This window comes from Impatiens glandulifera, chromosome 9 (assembly GCF_907164915.1).
Source record: "Impatiens glandulifera chromosome 9, dImpGla2.1, whole genome shotgun sequence".
Lineage (NCBI taxonomy): Eukaryota > Viridiplantae > Streptophyta > Magnoliopsida > Ericales > Balsaminaceae > Impatiens > Impatiens glandulifera.
The window spans coordinates 33,941,056-33,957,373 of record NC_061870.1 but is presented as its reverse complement, the minus strand read 5'-3'; the positions used below and the strand labels follow the sequence as shown (position 1 = coordinate 33,957,373).

Here is a 16,318-nt window from a genome sequence, read left to right as displayed (position 1 = left end):
AGTTAAGTTAAATCATTTTTAACGTTAAAATATTTATCAGCTTTTATTAAAAAAGAAATGCACAACGGAATTGAGATGAACGCATATAACGTTGTGACTGCATAAAAAGTTTATTAATTCTTCAATATGGTTCATCAAAGCCCATTTAGTTTGATAATACATAAGATTTAAATTGTTTTCAAATAAATCTTCTTTTGAGGATCATTTTATCAGTTTTCAAATAATTCTGATGTACTTTTCAATAAGATATTATTTTCCCTCTTATATCAATACCACAAATATGAAGGTTATATACCAATTAGTTAGCCTATTGAATACTGTTATTTAGTCACAACCATATTAAAAAACTGTCAAAATAGAAAGTTGATGAAAATGCATATTATTCAAAAACTGGATAGAGTCAGGAAAATTGAAAACAAAGGACACATAATTATTTGCTTAATTCATCTATCTATCTATATTCTCCAAGAAAGAAAAAACGCGACAAAACAAAGAGCTGCAAAGACAGGATAGTGGGAAATAAATACTCGGCTAAGGTAACAAAACAAAAAGAGCGCCTGCGATGATCAACTTTGTAACCTGCAAAATTATTAATCAAAAATCAATGGCAGCCATCAAGCAGAAGAAGAAGATAATTCTTAAACATCAAGATTTACACTAACCTCTCTTTTATCACAGTTCATCTTTCAATTCGGATGGGTCAGACTCGTTAGCGGATTCTTCTTCGGATTGGGCAATTGTATCCCGATTCTTCACAATGAAGTCGATAATATCCTCCTTTGTCCTGTTTCCATCATATGACACTAGACTCCCCTTTGACGTTCTAAAGTACAATGTAGGGTACCCTTGAACTTCAAATATCTCAGTTGGATAGTCGTTGGCAGTCGCATCCTACCAATTTTATCATCCATATTTATTATTTAAACCAACCTAAATCATCTTTTTTTTATAAGAAATAGTGTTCAAGAAGAATTATACCAGTTTGGCAATAACGATGTTGGGATCTTTCTCAAAGGAGACAGCAACTTCCTCCAATATGGGTGCTAATTGCTTGCAATGTCCACACCATGGTGCATAGAATTCTAGTAGAACTACATACACACAAAAATAAATTATTTACGATTAATCACTAAGCTGTTGTCTGAGATATTTTGTTTTTAGACCAATGTGTTTTAAGTGAGAATCGAACTTGATCTATCAAGACTTTTACCACTTAATCTATGGGTGAGTTGTGTAAGACTTCAGGCAAAGGATAAAAAAAATACAAACCATTTTTTTCTGAGCCTAGCACAAGTTCCTGGAGGTTATTAGCAACAACTACTTTCACAGGTTCATCGTTTACTTCTGGAATTGCCTCAGATTTAATGAATGGCTTCAAAGCACCCTCCTGCAACGAGTTTGACAAAAAAAAATGAAATCTTGGAAAACGTTATTCATTTGGGGAATAGAGCATTGGAAGGTTGCAGCAAATACCAGATAATCGTTCACCCATGGAGCAATATGGTCAGCTTCCAAATGAGCCTTGTAAAATTTCTCACCGGTAGTCTTTTGTAAGAATATTAGAGGTGCCTGATCACCATTTAGTCCAAAATACTGCCAAAGGAAACAAAATGGTTAGCTGTCTGTCTTTATGATTATGATAAATGCATTTTGATAATGTAGTACATCTAATAAGATGAAAAGAAAAGATAACCTGCAATAGACCGTTACTTGTTTCCAGATCAGCCAATAAGAAGCTTACACCTTTCCCTTTGTTTGCCACTGCAACATCTTTGAATGTTGACTCTAAACCACTGTAAGCATCGCTTTTGAAGTCCACAATTAACATCGCCTACATATTGAACACATACTCTTTAGGAAATGTATGGAAATAACTAAACTATACATATATCTGAGAAAATCAGCTCAATTAGAGTATACCTTAGCATTAGGATTTTCAAAGTACTTCATTAGGAAAGGTTGATTATCTGGGTCTTTGTTAAAGATAGTCACGGTAGGCAGACTAGATTCTTCAATAAATTTCTCCATACCTTCTGCATCAAAATCCTGGAAAGAAAAGAAAATGCATCGAATATCACAGAGGTTAGGGACTTGGGGTTAAGGGAAGCATGAACAAATAATTAAACTGACAGAAACAGATTACAATACCTTGAAATCAACAAATTTCTCATCAAATGGTTTGAGTAACCTAAGGATGGGGCCATTGACTGATGATTCACCCTGAGGAATGAGTTTAGCATCCAAAGTGTGGCCGAAATCATAATCAGATCGCAACTTCTCAGAAAGAGCTGTAAAGTTCTCAAACTCTTCTCCAGAGAACTTAGGAAATATGCCCACCTAAAAAGTAAACATTTTAGCTACTGAAACAGAACAAGAAAATGAATTAAAATCTGGATTTTTTTGTTAAGTTTACTCACAACAAAAATCTTTTTCTCATCAATTCTGCTGGCGGAGTCTTCAGCAGATTTAATTTCAGAAGAAGCAGGACCAACTTGTTTTTTCAAGTAGTCTACTATACCATCAGCTTCTCGAGGGCCTTTGTATTCTTGAATGTTCTTTCCTCCATTTCTAAAGATCTTTAAGGTAGGGAAACCCTGAACTTGAAATTGTGTAGCAAGCTCTCTGTTTGCTTCTTCATTTGCATCAACTTTAGCGAGGACAATTGGAGGATCATGACTACTCAAAACAGATGCAGCTTTCTCGTACTACAAACAAGGAACAAATTGTATGTCACCGATTATGATATAGCATTTATTAAGTTAGACAAGAAGATAAATCTCTGTTAATACTTCAACAGAAACATGTAATTCACCTCTGGGGCAAGCTGCTTGCAATGTCCACACCTGTCATAAGAGTAACAAAAACAATCAAACTTAAGGACTAAAACAAAACGGATCAAGATCTAATCTAAATTTTAATGTTTTCTTGTATCTGACAAATTACTATGGCTATATACATATTAAGAATCTATAATCTAATCAACTACAACAAATATATTCATTATAGTCACAGTCTTTTCTTCAAGAAAATGATGTTTAAGGTAAATATGAAAACATAAAAATCAGCAACTCACTAGCCAATCTAAATAAATGAAATTGCTGTTATTGCATGCAAGTGTTTATGAAAAGTAAACAAATAGCATGTGAATCTTGAAATTCCTGTGGAAGCAAAAATGACTTGTTTATTTCCTAAATGAGCAGAAAACATTTAGCCAAAATAAATGTAAAAGTCACTCTGGACAGATAATATCAGGTTCTTTATGATAAAAAGGTGCAATTTCTATCCATATAAGCAACTTTATGGAGATTAATTCAATGGATCTATTAATATTGATCCCTGATAATTATTATCCATTTTAAATATATACTTAATTTAGGAAATAAGCTCTTTTGACTAAACTATGAAATAAACGAGCTCATGCAATAAAAAAACTATCTATATATACTGGTTAAGTGATTTATAGATGATATATACAATTGATTTGTTATGTTTGGCAAGGATCTTGCTTGATCTGAACTTTATGTGTAAACAAAGCAAAGTTATGAAAATTAGACCCCATGCAGATGCAGATGAAGATGATTATCCATATGAACATTACTAGTTATACATCATAGATGAATTAAAGAACATCGACTTGAATCGAATCGAATCAGTTATTGGCATGTCCTTGATTGAAATAAACAAACATGCAGATGATAATTGATATAAGTAAATGCTTGATCTGGTGGTAAATAACAAGTGAAATTAGAGATTATACCAAGGAGCGTAGAACTCAACGACAACGAAGTCGTGTTTGCTGAGAGTATCGGTGAAGTTTGAATGCTCAAGAGTGAGAACATGCTCTTGTTCTGAAGCGGAACACGAAATACTTACGAAAATGGAAATTGCAAAGATGAAGAAGCAGATACCGGACCGAGACACCATCGCCGCACCTTCTCTTCTCCGTTCTCCGATCAATCGTCTTCTTAAAGTCGTCGTCGTCTGTAATTTGGATGAAGAAGAGTCAAGAGAAAACCCACGGGTATTAAAGAGAATAGAAACCCCCCCATCCCAAGTGAATGAGACAACAAACTGTTCTAACTCACCTCAATTCCGCCACGTGAATCCCCGTCGACGTATTTTTGCTTACGTGTCTCCATTCCATTGGGTAGCGACCTCATATACTAATCATCATTAAAGACTTTAGATTATTTAAATAACACCTCTTTCATTTAATGTTTAATTCTAGATTTGCTTTTTTTATTTTCTCTCACTTAAGTCATAACATTTTAATTTCTATACTTATTTAACTTATGAAAAAGAATTTTAGTTTAGGGATTAATAGAGATTAACACTAAATAATGACCTTAAACAAAAGTAATTAAATGTATCCGTTAGATGTAAGATTGAATCTAATGTGGTCAACTATATAGTAAATTAGTAATCCCCAATTCAATATTGGTTTAATTGCTATAAACTATAAAGTAGGTCAATGCAAAAATGAATGCAAGATGAATTATTGAGGCTATTTTTTATTCTTAGTAGAGCCTATTTTATATTTTATTTACTGGTTCATAGTTATTTTCATTCATCTTCATAAGAAAATGAAATAATAATAATAATAATAATAATAATAATGTATCTACATAAATAGGATTTTGAATTAATTACTTTGTTAAGATGTATTAGGAGTGGATCACCTTAACTTTTTTATATTAATATTTATATAATGTAGAAAACTAATATTAGGTTGAATAATGATTTTTAATGCATGACATTTTAACTTTTAAGTAAAAAAAAATTAGTAACATTTAATTTTTTTAGAAATAATTTCTGACACTGAAATTAACTTAATGAATTATATTACTTAGTTAATAATTATTTGATATGAAATTTTGATAGATACACTAAAAATATAAAATTAAATTTACTAGGTCATTTATTATTAGTAGACACTGAGTTTTTCTCTATGTATTTTTTTTTAATTTTTTTTTAGATTTGAATTAAGATGTTAAATATAAAATTTGAATCTTGGCTTAATATTTTTATTGTTTTTTATAATTATTTGCCTGAAAATACTTTAATTGTATTTGAGCTGTTTATATCATCTAAAGTGTTATTATGAGATTATATGAAAAACTAAAAATCCATTTTAGAGCTCATTGTTCTTTTATCTATTGATTTTCATTTTTCTAATGACATACCTAGTTTCCTTGTACTTAAGTCATTGTAATTTTTAATAATTTACTGAACATTTTCAAAAACAAATCAAATAACCATATATCAAACAAGGTCTTGAAAATGAAAATTGAAAGAAGCGTATGCCAATTGACAACTTGGGCCTTGTTTGGATTGGGGTTATTTAAAAAACCTAGAGGGAGAAAAAAATAATGATTGATAATGATTTTGAGGAGGTGATGATTATTTTTGGTAAAAAAACTTAAATGGTATTGATATATATAAATAAAATAATAAATAATAATTTAAAATAGAGGGTATTTTGATATTTTGGTTAATAAAATGAGTGATGTGATTGTTGAGAAGTGATTAATTGAAAAATTAATTTGAGTTGAGTTTTTAAAAAAACTCAAAGAGAACAAGCCCTTGTATTTATTTGTTTTCACATGAATTTTAAAATTTATATTCTTAAATATTTATAAATTAAATTATGCAAATAATTTTGAACTGTATATTTAATAATAAAAAAATATAATAATGTATAAAGTAAATTTAAGAAAATTGATTTTAGCCAAAAAAAAAAATAATAAAAAAAAAAAATAAAAAAATAAATAATAATAATAATAATGTCAGAAGGGCTTTTGTCTGTCTGACAAGTGTTTTATCATCAGAAAACCTCTCGAGAAACCGCTAAAAGAAGTGAAAATATCTTCCCCTGTTTTGCTGAGAAATCGGATGAGCAGAAACCCAAGGCAAGAACAGCGGGAATAATCAAATCAACTGATACCCACCGCCAAAATGGCTTCATCTTCCATTTTCTCTGCTCGAAATCCCCCTTCAAGCGCTGCTTCCACTATCCTCACACATTTCAGGACCCATTTGAGCCAATCTTTCTCTTTTACTTCAATCTCGATTTCTTGCCCCAAAACCCATAGCTCATCTCTCTGCCGAGCAGCCAAGCAACAGAGCGGGTCGACAAAGAAGAACTCATCCACTGCCACCAACAAAAAGAAGAAAAAGGGAGACGACCGCGGTGGGTTTTCGAAAAAATGGAGTGTAGATGAAGAAATTGAAGACGAGGGCGACGTTTTCGGTGATGAATTGGATGAACATGATATTGTACGTTCCGGGGTTCGTTACCAACCGTTGCCGCTTCCTAAACCCCCAGCTGGTTTTGTTGTGGATGAACAAGGGAAGGTTCTCATAGCTTCCAACAAACGAATCGTAACTTTGGTATCTTTCTCTTTCGCTTTGCTTACGTAGTAGCTACTATATATAGCTTTCTTATTGATGTTAATTTTTGGTTACAATGGTCCACAGATAGATCCCAGTAATAACTTCCCACTGGAGTGCTCTGTCAGAAGGGTGTTTAGAAGTTCAGGAGAGGATGAGTGTATGCTGCTTTGCCCTGTTGATACGTAAGGAAGGATTATCGCGTTTTTGGGTGGTCTCCCAAAATATATTCAATTGCAACAAAAATCTAATGCTAAGTTTGGTGTAAACGCAGGCCTGTTCAAATTCTGAAGAGCAAGAACGTTGAAGGATGGTCAGCTGTATGTTACTCACTGAACTTAATCTATGTGGAATCTACCTCTGTTCATTTCTCTTTATTTAATTGTGAAACTCGGCCTCAAATTGGCAATAGAGAGGGCTTTGTTAAAAGGGAGGCTTGTTTGAAATTGTCTGAAATTTTATATGCACATTGCTTTCTAATTGTTGGTTTGAATTCTCTGCATGATTCACTTTAGATTAGTGATGAAGAAGTTGAAGCTATTCTTCCCACAGCTGCGTACGCACTTGCCAAGATTCACATGCATTTGGTACATAGTGGGTATGGCGATGACTCTTCATTGAATCTAGATTTATTTTCTTTGTCAAACCTTTGTTTCTGTCATGTATTTTATGTAGTACGAGCTAAAACAGCTTCTCTTGTGCCTTTTTTTGAAACAGATTTTGTTATACAGCAAGGGGTGGGTTTTGCTATACTGAGGATGATATATTTGAATTCCATACAGGTAATCATCTTTTTAGAATACTAAAATCATTGAAAAAGATATTGAACTGTTTTTATTTACAGCCTACAATTTTTAGAAAAAAAGTGTCTTTCCATTGTTCGACATAAAATGTGTATTAGTTGATCATATTTGAAAAAAAGTAGCGATCAGGGATCTTTCTATTATGATTTTCCTGCATCATCTTTCCTGTCAACTAAACTGCTCATTCACATTATTCTCATTGAAACTGGCTTGTTATTGGTCTGAGAGTATTGCTAAATTGAACACCGAGTTATGGTGCATTGAGTGGAGAGGACATGGTCTCCTCTGTATATGGTCAAGACTTCAAAGATTGTCCTACATGATGAATGAAGATACTTCAGAAGTAAAGAGTGAATTTATGCAAGTCTTTGTAGGAGACATGGACAAAGTTTGGATATTGGTAGAGACGAGTTTAATAGGGACTGGTTTAGGACATCAATAATTTGACGAATATGAAATTTTGACCATTTTTCTACTGACATTTACTATCTTTTGGTTGTCAAATAGCTTTGAAGAATATAATATAGTATTATATTGGTGAAGATCTTTGTTCTTGCTTCTTCGATGATTTGGCATTCTAAGGGATCTAATTTTAGTTTCCTCAGTTTATCTTGTAAAATGCTTTATATATTAATGAAGTCTGTTCATTTCGGTGCAGTGAAACATGTTAGAAATTTTGTGCCATGAAAGTGAAACAGAACGGAAATTAGGGTTCTAAATGAAGAAACATGTCCATCAAATTAAAATTATTAGTTTATTATATTTAATTATTGTTACTTATTTATTTAGTTGGTTAGGACAATTATCATTCGTATTAGCAATATAATCATCTGTTATCGTTTATGAAAGGTTCTACATTCGTCTCAAATTTCCACTCTTGGTTTTCACCCCCTTTTCTTGGATTTTTTAAGCCCTAGAGTTTGAACTCTAACAGAAAGATACCGAAGTTGTTAAGTGAGTAGATTGGTCCAAATTGTACTCTTGTGTTATAGATGATGTGTCTCAAAGATTAATGCTTTTTATATCTCATGTCTGCTAACAAAAGATGAGCCTTTGACACCTAATTAAAGAAGTACTTTTCCTGTGCAGAGCAGCTATCTGCATTATTAATAGTTAATACTTGTGTTTTCTACTCTGACAGTCACTGATGTTTTTATTGATCTTGTATAGATGATGGTCAAGATGTGGATGGCTTGCCAACTGAAGGCATAGAGATTACATGCTTCCATATGGTAAGGTTTTGAGATCTATTCTCATCTGCTTGCAGAGATCGTGCGTATTCCATACACTGTGATTTTCACATTGGAGATGCAATGGATATATGTTGATACCTTAAATGCTGATATCCTAACAAGTTACAGTGCAGTTGAATGTCTATACTCCAACTTGATTATTTAACCTTTTATACTCCTAAAATAAAATAAAATATTCCCTAAGTACCACTGCCGGGGGTGGAGGAGAAAAACATTCAACCTTTCTTAAAGGATTACGATTAGTAGGATGTTGCCATTATAGTCATTCTTGAAATTAACCTTACCATTAGTCTTAGTTAAGTCCTAGCAACTTTTATAATCATCCTTTTGGACATATTCAAGGAAACATTTATGGTTTTCTGTAGAATGCCATACAAGATGTGGATTTAATGTGAAAAAAAAGTATTATATTTCATCAATTCATATTTGTAGCTGAATTCAATTATTGTAAAACCATCCTTGTTTTGAAGATTTCTTTGTCAAAATGAATAAAATTTTGTCCTACCTTTTGATGCTAATGGAGGTAATTTCCATCCATGTCTTAAGATGGGAAAATGATATTCAGTTCATTACACTCATCAGACCCACATTATTATTACACAACCAGTTTCTTGAACATTGGTGAAGTCTATAGCTTTTTATAATGATCAGAGAATGTCAAATGTCGATTTTTTTAATGCATTGTGTCTCTACCAATATCATTATGTTTGGTACTGTTTCTTGTAGAGGTAATGGTTGTGAATATAGTTATATGGTTGATGTCGTTTTTTCATTGATGTAAATTAGGTATTTGATATTCATTTCATTCTAATGTTAGAACAAAAGTGACTTTGAAGTCCATTAACTAGTAAAATTCACTTGCAGGATGGAAGCCATTATATGATTTATACACCTTCTGATCCCCTTCTCTTCGTTGTCAAGAAGGTATGAACCAGCCCTCCTGGATAATTTTGTTTTTCTGAATAATTTTTCTTTTCTGATTATAACCAGTAAGTTTTTGGAACTACGGTCATTATTCTGGATCAAGTGAGAATCTGTACTGTACAGCTTTGTTCACTCACCAGACATTGCTGGCAAATCCTTAACCAATCTGCAATTTAAAAAAAAAAACAGATTCTTGCATATCCTTAATTTCTTCCTTGCTGATAAATCCATGGGATGAAGAAAAATGATGCTTGAGATTCACATTGATTTGAAAGTGGGTAAAATAGTTTGAGAAGATAAATGAAAAAAAGGAGAATCCAAAGAAGTAGTTGTCACATTTAACTTGGACAACCTAGTTTCTAGCTCTTTTTCAAAAAAAAAAACTAGTTTCTAGCTAGTGCAAGATACGCTTCAGGATTTTTAATACTTTGAATCACAACCTACATTATGAGCCACAAAATGACCTGAAAACCAAATACTCGTGTCCATTTTGATGCATTTGCTTCTGCTATAGTGTATTTTTTGAGATTGAGTTTTGCTAATGCTAGGTACAAATTATGGCTAAGGGTGTTTTTTTTTCATTTTTCTTTTGATACAGGATCAGAGTGGCCAACTGCAAATTGCTGATGATGTAAGCTATCAATTTGATATTATTATTTTAAATCATTTTTTTTTTCTGAAATGTAAATTATCAGTTTGATGTTATCCATTGCCTTGACATTTTTTCCAACAGAAGGACATGAAAAAGTAGACTGATCTACTCATATAGAGATATTATAGCTTGATCACCCATTCTAAAGTAAATTATCAATACAATGAAAGCCCTATATTAATCAAATTACAGATCCTCACTGACCAAATTATGTAGGGAGTGAGTGACATAAGTATTTGGTTTTTTGGGTTTGTTTGATATGGGGTTATATTTGGAAATAGAAGTTTGATGAAAAAGGGAATTTATTATTACTATTTGAGCTGATTGATCATTTGGTGGGCAGGATCTACTCGAGGACCCGGCTGTTGTTGGTGCGATAGATGAGGAGACAGAATTCAATGCCTTGGTGGTAAGCGATCCGCTATTTGTTTTTTTTTTGTTTAATCTAGTTCTCAGTAGGTTGGTTGAACTTGAATCTTCTTCTGTAGGAAGAAGAAGCAGCCCTTCTGGATACCTTATCAGGGAAAAGATGATCAATGAGTAATGCTTCATCAGAGAGTAATGCTTATTTTCAGTCTAGTTTTTTAGTTGGTCATCTATGCATGTATAGTTTCAGTCTTGTTCTTATTTTCCTTCCTTGTACTACCAAGTTCAATATTGTTGTTTACATTACCAAAATTTAAGATCACTTTATTTTCACATTTAATCAAATATCAGATGTGGGTCTCCTTTTTCTTTAGGTGAATATATTTTAATAAACAAATTGGAATAAAAAAAATCAAATTGTCAATGTTACAAAGGAAAATATCAATTATCTCTTCAAATAACATTTTAGTCATTTATTGAGAAATAAATAAACTTAATAATTATATATATATATACTCTATACAAGTAAACAATAAATTATTTTATTTAGTTATTGGTAAATAATAAAATAAAATTTTAAATATATAATTATTTTTTTAAGAGAAAAATTATATAGTTAAAATATATATTATATATCAATATTATTTTTTTAAAAATTATACACAATTATAAAACTAATGATATTTATGAATTTTCTTTATTTATAACTTAAATAAATTTCAAACAGAAGAAACAACTTATCAGGTGCAGCCTAAAGCCAAAAATCCGATCTTGGTTGAAGTTGGCCCTCTTCTTCTTCTTCTTCTTCTCACTTTAACAGGGGGCAACAAAAAAACCCATTATTGGGGGGTCAAATTCAACTAAGATTCCTCTCAATCCAAACCCTAACCCTAACAATCTTCGATATTCTAGCAAATACTATCGTTTGGGGTTCATCTATTCTGATTTTTTAATTTATCCTTCAGTTAAAAGATCATCGGAGGAGGCGGGTACCTGCGATATCTTTAACCTGGGACTTGCGCCTAGGGCTTCGCTATTAGTCATCTCATCCATAAATCAGTAGAGAAATTCGTGATTAAATAAATGGGTAACATATTCGTGAAGAAACCCAAGATCACGGAGGTCGATAGAGCAATTCTTTCTCTCAAGACCCAAAGACGTAAGCTCGCCGACTATCAGCGCCAGGTAACGTTTCCTGTAGATCTGATTCACCTAATTTTGTTGTTTTTTTCATATTTTTCAACTGAATTTCGTTTTCTTCATCTGAATTCTGAAGATCGATGTCCCCACTACTTTGTTTAAGTGTTAATCATGATGTTGGAATATGCTAATTAAACTAACACATGCCTTTGGTTTTGTGTGGTAGTAGTTTGTAAGGTTGAATGTTAGGTTAGAATGATATGTCCCGCTTATGATTCGAAACAATAACTGTCTTACCAAAACTGGTCAATTTTTCCATATTTTGCAACTTATGGCAGCCAAATATACATGTTAGCAGGGCTTATAACCAACTATGAATATGAACTTCATAGATGTAAACTCTTGCAAGCTACTTCAAAAGCTGATCAATCCATTTCATGGATGAGGATGAGACATAATGAGGTGTATACGAATTTAACCCGGACCATATTCAAACCAGATACACCTAAAAAAGACACCAATGTTTGAATTGTTAGCAGGGTCAAGATCAAGTTCACTTCAGTTGCTTTGTTTTTTTTGCATGTTTGACATTTCAATTGTAAGATGCATAAGTTTACTTCAGTTGCTTTTTTAAATGGATTATCTGGCCAATACTGGCCAAGTTGCTGTCACAACGCATCTTATAGAATACAGAAAATCACTATTACAGTTACTCAGAAACCAGTATCCTTTTTATTTCAGCTTGATACTGTGATTGAGGCTGAAAAACAGGCTGCAAGAGACTTGCTTCGCGAAAAGAAGAAAGATAGGGCACTGTTGGCATTGAAAAAGAAAAAGGTGCAGGAGGAATTGTTGAAGAAAATCGACGCCTGGCTTATTAATGTTGAGCAGCAAGTATGTATTTTATGTTTTTTGAAACGATGAAACCTATTTCATTAATCCAAATTTTTGTGGAGTGCACAAGAAGATGGTGAAAACCCATCAAAAAAACAGTTCAATACAAGTTATTACATGAGTATGTATCTTTTAAACCATTTTTATTATTTAGTTGGCAGATATTGAACTTGCAAACAAGCAAAAAGCTGTATTTGAGAGTTTGAAAGCTGGAAGTAGTGCAATGAAAGCAATCCAAAGTGAGGTTAAGTTGGAGGATGTTCAGAAACTGATGGATGACACTGAAGAAGCAAAAGCATACCAAGATGTAAGTACCCATTTATAAAGAGATTGCAAAATCACCTTTTTTTTGTAATTCCAAATCTATGTCTTTTGATATACTTAAGATGACCATATTAAAACCAACTTCTCTTCATATTGATGTCTTCTTGCAGGAAATGAATGCTATTTTGGGTGAGAAGCTAACTGCCGAGGATGAAGAAGAGGTTCTAGCTGAATTTGACAACTTGGAAGCTCAGGTATGAACTTTTTCTCCTACTTTCATAGGATTCACATGCTCTCTTTTATAGACAAATCTCTCTGAAACTCTCTTCCTTTGGATTTGTCTCTTCCTTAATTAGTATTCTTAAAAATCTATAGCAAATGACATTGAATATAACTCAAAACATCACATTAAAATAAGAGATTACAAGAATTTTTTTTTTCTTGCTCGAAGCCAAAAAGCCAATAACCATTGTTGTTCTTGCTGTAATTCCATTTCAATGAAGTTAAACTCAAAACTCTTACAAATAGTACCAAAAGAAAATTTGGATAACATGTTAAACTAAGAAGATGGTGCCAATTGATTGATTTGTTATTCCCCTTGAATGAAGCTAAAAGTTGAAAAAAAACTATTGTCTCTTACAACAACATCTCAATTTTTTTCATCATTATTGGTTCTTCTTAATTTTGGGCTCAGATGGCAATAAATGATCTTCCAGAGGTTCCTCAAACAACTCTGCCTGCTAAAGAGGAAGAAGAAGTTGAAACTTTGGACCTTCCTGATGTGCCAACTAAGGCACCCGTTGCTTCAGAAGCTGTACCAAAGAAGAAAGGTCTGTCTTTCTTCTCTCTTTCTCTCAAAGACATGTTAATGTTTAATCCTTTGGCGATGATCTGAATTTGTTCAATGGAACTTGCAGTGTTGGAAGAACCTTTGGCTGCCTAATTGAAGAAGAAGAAGTAACAACTCTTTATGTTTTCTGTGGAACATTAATATTCCTTGTCTAATTGAAAGAGAGTAAACAATTTGCTGGAAATTTTAGTTTATTTTTCTTCTATTTTATTTCTTTTTCCTCAATTTGGTTCATCAAAATTGTGTATAGTGGTTTGTTTATCTGTTTGTGTTTACAAGGTATATTATGTTCTTTGTTATATATATATATATATGAGCTCTTTAATTTTGTTATGGAGCAAATTCAAATTCAAATACTAAATTATAAATGTTAAGCATTTTAATTCAAATTAGTTATATTTTAATGTCAAAAGTTATTTATTCTAAGATTTTTTTTTTTTTTAATTTATGAAGGATTTTTGTTTTTTTTGATACTGCTCTTACATTTTGAGTTATCAAGAATGTAAATTATAATTTAGAAGCTCTTGAATTTGAGGTATTATGTTTTAAGAACATATTAAGCTAGTTATTTTTTATTTTCTGAAAAATACAAAAAAAATATGTTAGTTATTTTTCTTTTACATAAAAAATCAAAGAAATCTATTACCATTTAACTATGTTTTATTTATGGTGAATATAAGATTTACTTGATTTTATGAGAATCTATTATGTCATGTAATAATTAATTAATTATCATGAGGATAATTAATTATTGGTCATGAGAAGAAATCAATAAAAATATATTAACAGATTTATTAATTATTCTTTGCAACAATAATAATATAAATGGACAAGTCTGAGAACTTTCTAAATACAATCAAAATAAACCATTTTACTTTCATTAATTCTACTTCAATTGAAATTGTCCAATCTTCTATACAAGGGTAAAAATACAGTGGTAATCAAGAAGCAGTTATGAGGTCATTTGCGGGATTACAAGCTCTGATACCATGGGCAGGAGTGATTCTTGTTCAAGTTTTATCTGCAGCAAATTCCTTAATTACCAAAGCAGCATTGAATAAAGGGATGCAATTTGCAGTTTTTGCCCTTTATAGAAATATAATAGCTTCAGCATTCTTGATCCCTTTACTATATTTCAAAAGGTATTAATTATTTTTCTATTAATAATTTATTAATCATTTTAAATACTTTTAAATTAATTTAAAATCTATTATATTTGACAGAAATTCACTACCCAGAATGAGTAGGAATGTGATGTGGAAAATTCTAATGCTAACTATTCTCGAGTAAGAATTGTAATCATCAATATTCTTTAACTTTTATATTAAATTTCTGAATTTTTTTTTAAAAATTTATGGTGCAGACCTGTAATAGACCAAAACATCCTTTATGCTGGTTCAAAGATGACACCAGCTAGTTTCTCAACATGTCTTTCTGGTGTCACTCCATCACTCATATTTCTTCTAGCATGGAGTTTTGGGTATATAATTATTATTAAAATGTTTATGTAATAATGGTTTTTAAGGGATATATATTTCAATCATTTTAAACAAATTTGAATGGAATAGAATGGAGAAAGTGAATTTCAAAGAGAGGCGCAGCCAAGCAAAGTTATTAGGAACAGTGATTGCAGCTGGGGGTGCTATTCTCATTTGTCTTTACAATGGACCAGCTATTGCTGTCTCTTCCAAATCTCAATCATCAACTACCCATGAAGGATTTACAGAGAATTGGATTGAAGGGCCCGTGTTTGTCATCATCGCGAATGTCTCTTATGTTGTTTATTGTGTTACCTTGGTATATCTTTTTTCTTATGATTGTTTAATCCAATTTTGTTTTGGTCTTAACTTCGGTGAGTCGGTTGTTTCCTTCCAGGGTAATGTCCTCGTGGAGTATCCATCTCCTCTGGCAATAATATCGTTAATCTCATTCTTGGGAGCAATTATGAATGTTGGAGTTGCTCTTGGATGATCGGGTGGGATGTCATTTTTTTGGCATATGTCTACACAGTAAGTAATATTTGTAATTTTTTTTTTTTGTCAATATAAGGTAGTTTAAGCGAAAAAAAGTATTAACTTTATTGTTACTGCAAATTCTAGGGAGTAATTGTTTCGGGAGTAATTGCATATATTATAAGTGCGTTGACACAAATAAAGGGCCCGGTTTTTGTAGCCGCCTTTAGCCCAACATCCATGGTTCTTGTGATGGTTATTGGTTTCATCGCACTTGGTGAAAGCATTCATGTTGGAAGGTTTTAAATTATTTCAATTGATTTCTTTTTAATGAAATTTTATTCAGAAACAACAAATATTTTGTATAGTGTAATCCTAACTGCTCTTTTCTAATCAGTCTAATAGGTACATTTTTCATTGTTACGGGTTTGTTCACTCTCCTTTGGGGGAAAAGTGGAATTCAACCGCAGCGACCAGAAGAAGAAATTTCACCGCAGCGACCAGAAGAAGAACAGGGACATGAAGAGCAAGAAATGGAAAGTGTAGTTCATACTTTATAGTTTATAGTAATACTCATGTACATATAGTATAATACATGTATTTATGGATGTTTTTAGCAAAATAATTAATTAGGAATCCTTGCCCTACTAATTAGTATGTATTAAAACAATAAAAATAAAGTCCTTAAAGTCCTTGTATTTTATTTATAATCTCAATAAATGTTGTCTGATAAGTTCTAAAGGGATGTTATCATTATTAATTAACTTTAAAGATTATAGTGTGCCATTACACCATGAATAAAAATATAAATAAAATATATTTAATAAAAA

General features: G+C 31.8%; 4 protein-coding genes across 4 annotated transcripts; 3 read left to right on the top strand and 1 right to left on the bottom strand.

Moving 5' to 3' along the window:
• Positions 1-367: 367 nt before the first annotated feature.
• Positions 368-4,005, bottom strand: LOC124914534 (protein disulfide-isomerase-like). The gene is made up of 11 exons (XM_047455110.1): positions 3,758-4,005; positions 2,813-2,843; positions 2,418-2,705; positions 2,149-2,337; positions 1,921-2,046; positions 1,694-1,831; positions 1,474-1,593; positions 1,270-1,387; positions 979-1,091; positions 663-891; positions 368-579 (listed from the first exon to the last, which is right to left on the bottom strand). Exons 1-10 carry the CDS (start codon positions 3,922-3,924, stop codon positions 673-675), a joined length of 1,509 nt encoding a protein of 502 aa, XP_047311066.1. The 5' UTR covers positions 3,925-4,005; the 3' UTR covers positions 368-579; positions 663-672.
• A 1,821-nt stretch (positions 4,006-5,826) lies between these two features.
• LOC124915560 lies at positions 5,827-10,761 on the top strand. Its single transcript, XM_047456309.1, has 10 exons — positions 5,827-6,390; positions 6,478-6,575; positions 6,665-6,710; positions 6,906-6,988; positions 7,108-7,172; positions 8,364-8,425; positions 9,311-9,370; positions 9,969-10,001; positions 10,366-10,431; positions 10,511-10,761. The coding sequence occupies exons 1-10, from the start codon at positions 5,956-5,958 to the stop codon at positions 10,553-10,555; spliced, it is 993 nt and encodes a 330-aa protein (XP_047312265.1). The 5' UTR covers positions 5,827-5,955; the 3' UTR covers positions 10,556-10,761.
• A 382-nt stretch (positions 10,762-11,143) lies between these two features.
• On the top strand, positions 11,144-13,869 carry LOC124914886 (vacuolar protein sorting-associated protein 20 homolog 2-like). Its single transcript, XM_047455508.1, has 6 exons — positions 11,144-11,573; positions 12,270-12,422; positions 12,577-12,729; positions 12,857-12,940; positions 13,381-13,516; positions 13,604-13,869. The coding sequence occupies exons 1-6, from the start codon at positions 11,472-11,474 to the stop codon at positions 13,627-13,629; spliced, it is 654 nt and encodes a 217-aa protein (XP_047311464.1). The 5' UTR covers positions 11,144-11,471; the 3' UTR covers positions 13,630-13,869.
• Positions 13,870-14,490: 621 nt separating this feature from the next.
• LOC124916311 (WAT1-related protein At2g39510-like) lies at positions 14,491-16,048 on the top strand. Its single transcript, XM_047457036.1, has 6 exons — positions 14,491-14,678; positions 14,900-15,016; positions 15,105-15,333; positions 15,412-15,486; positions 15,636-15,787; positions 15,886-16,048. Exons 1-6 carry the CDS (start codon positions 14,491-14,493, stop codon positions 16,046-16,048), a joined length of 924 nt encoding a protein of 307 aa, XP_047312992.1.
• The last annotated feature ends 270 nt before the right edge of the window (positions 16,049-16,318 follow it).